Source organism: Atta colombica, unplaced genomic scaffold (assembly GCF_001594045.1).
Source record: "Atta colombica isolate Treedump-2 unplaced genomic scaffold, Acol1.0 scaffold110, whole genome shotgun sequence".
Lineage (NCBI taxonomy): Eukaryota > Metazoa > Arthropoda > Insecta > Hymenoptera > Formicidae > Atta > Atta colombica.
In genome coordinates this window covers 386,470-388,660 of record NW_017259196.1, presented here as the reverse complement: position 1 = coordinate 388,660, position 2,191 = coordinate 386,470, and the positions used below count along the sequence as shown (strand labels likewise).

Below are 2,191 nucleotides of genomic sequence, written 5' to 3'. Positions count from 1 at the left end.
AACTATATAACTATAACTATTATATAACTATTTAAATTAATTTATAACTTGCCGTTACATTGGGAATAAAAAAATTTAAGACGTTTCGTATTTTTATAAAGTCCTAATTCTCTGATTATTGTTCGTAATTAATTAATCTTATACTTATTTTATTTTTTGCTATTGTAATATTTTTTAACAAAGTATTATAATTATCAATTATATTTTTTCGGCGCTATCCAACAATAACTGATTCTTTGTAAAAGATATTAATTTTGATATTAATTTTAGATATTAATTTTTTTATATCAATAGTCATAATATCGACATGAGGGAATCTACGGAACAAAATAATAACAATAGCATCAGCGGAAACAATAATGAAATAAAGAAACGTTCCATGAAATGGATTGTCATTCTATTTTATACCTATCTCCATATTTTTGGATTTGTTGGATTATACTTTTTATTCATCAAGGCAAAATGGATGACAGTATTTTACTGTAAGTATCGTAAATTATTACATAGAACTACAAATGATAGACATAGAATTAATAAATTCTTTATGTAATTAGCTCATTTTGTAATAAAGACAAAAATGAGAATTTTATTTTGCAGAAAAATATTTACATTAAATTGTAATTGTCACAATGTATCCTGTGAAATATAAATTTTAAATATGTATTTTCCATAAATAAAAGTTATCTGCCAATGCATTTTTAGCTGATATTTATAATCTCTCTTAAGATGTTATAAACTAAAGCTGTATAGCATTTTAAGATATTACTTAAGGCGATCTTGAAATAAGGACTGACTGTGAATATATAATGAATATATAATAGTCTTTATAATAATATGTTTACCATTTTTTTTTTTGATAGTCATTTAATAATCTCCTGCTTTGCTGATTTTAGTTTTATTTCTCGTCACAATTAGTTTCATTGGATTGACAGCGGGAGCTCACAGACTATATGCACATCAAACATATGTTGCCTCATCACAAATCAGATTCTTTATAATGCTTGCACACACTATCGCAGGCGTGGTAAGTAAAAGATTTATGCAATATTAAATATTTAATATTATTCAATTATTCAACTATTTATTTGAATAGTTCAATAAATGTCAATAAGTATTGATTAAAATACAATTAATTAAAATACAATTATATTTGTAATAATAAGATAAAATTTAGAATAAAATAAATTTCCTTTTCGGTAGTATGTTACTATTAATATTTTCTTTTATACTTTCATGGCTATTAAGTTCGTCTATTATCTATAGTCTTAGCACATTGAACATTTTTACTGTGTGCTATATCATTCTTTTAAAAAATGTAATTTTGAAAAATTTTGCAAAATTTTTATTAGTTTTATTTAATATAATATATTTAGTATAAATATATTTTTAATGAAGCTAAATTGGCCAGCTATTATTATCACTTCTACATTGCATGACGTTGCTTTGTAAAGATCCAAATCATGTTTGTCATCATACTCGGGATATTATGTAATATGTAGCGGGCATGTTAATTAACTATAATAATTATAAAGTCAATCTGAAAATATGCAGTTATATAAAAAAATAAAAATGTAAATTATAAAAATAATCAGATTTTATTTGTATTTAGGGTTCGATGTATAACTGGGTATTTTGGCATAAGATGCATCATAAATATTACGGTACCAAGAGAGATCCGTACAATCATAACAGAGGCTTCTTTTATTCTCATGTGGTCAGTAATCTCTTGTCAGTACCTTCTGATATAAAAACATATGAGAAAGACATTGATATGCGCGATGTAGACATGGACGGATACGTTTGGACCCAACGAAAGTATGTCTCTTTAATTATTATAATTTAAACATACATAAAAAATATCTTATTTTTTCTTGTGCATTCAACTCTTTCTGTATATGAAAAATTATAAAAGAACGGATTTTTTCTAATTTTTTATTATTACCTACTTTATCAATTTATTTTTTAATTTTTTTTTGCTTATACTTTTTTACCTTTTTACTTATTCGACTCTCTAATTATATAAATTTTTTTATTAACTTCAACAATTTCCTATTTTTTATTTTATTTTTATTTGATATTTAAAGAGATTCTATTCCAGAATATGAAATAAATTACTTTAACTTTCTCTAATTCTAATATACAAAAATAATTATATAACGATAACAATATAAAATACAATATATAAAATAAT

General features: G+C 23.1%; 1 protein-coding gene across 3 annotated transcripts in view; it reads left to right on the top strand.

The window, feature by feature from the left end:
* LOC108693882 (acyl-CoA Delta(11) desaturase) overlaps window positions 1–2,191 on the top strand; it is a 4,146-nt gene that overhangs the window by 389 nt on the left and 1,566 nt on the right. Inside the window, exons 2-4 of one of the 3 annotated variants that reach the window (XM_018203058.1) lie at window positions 295–482; window positions 894–1,024; window positions 1,610–1,815. In XM_018203058.1, the coding sequence (XP_018058547.1) occupies window positions 308–482; window positions 894–1,024; window positions 1,610–1,815 (512 nt within the window). In that variant the 5' untranslated portion in view covers window positions 295–307. Of the gene's footprint in view, window positions 1–270; window positions 483–893; window positions 1,025–1,609; window positions 1,816–2,191 lie in introns of those variants that run through there. The other 2 variants (XM_018203060.1, XM_018203061.1) reach the window with 2 other exon arrangements.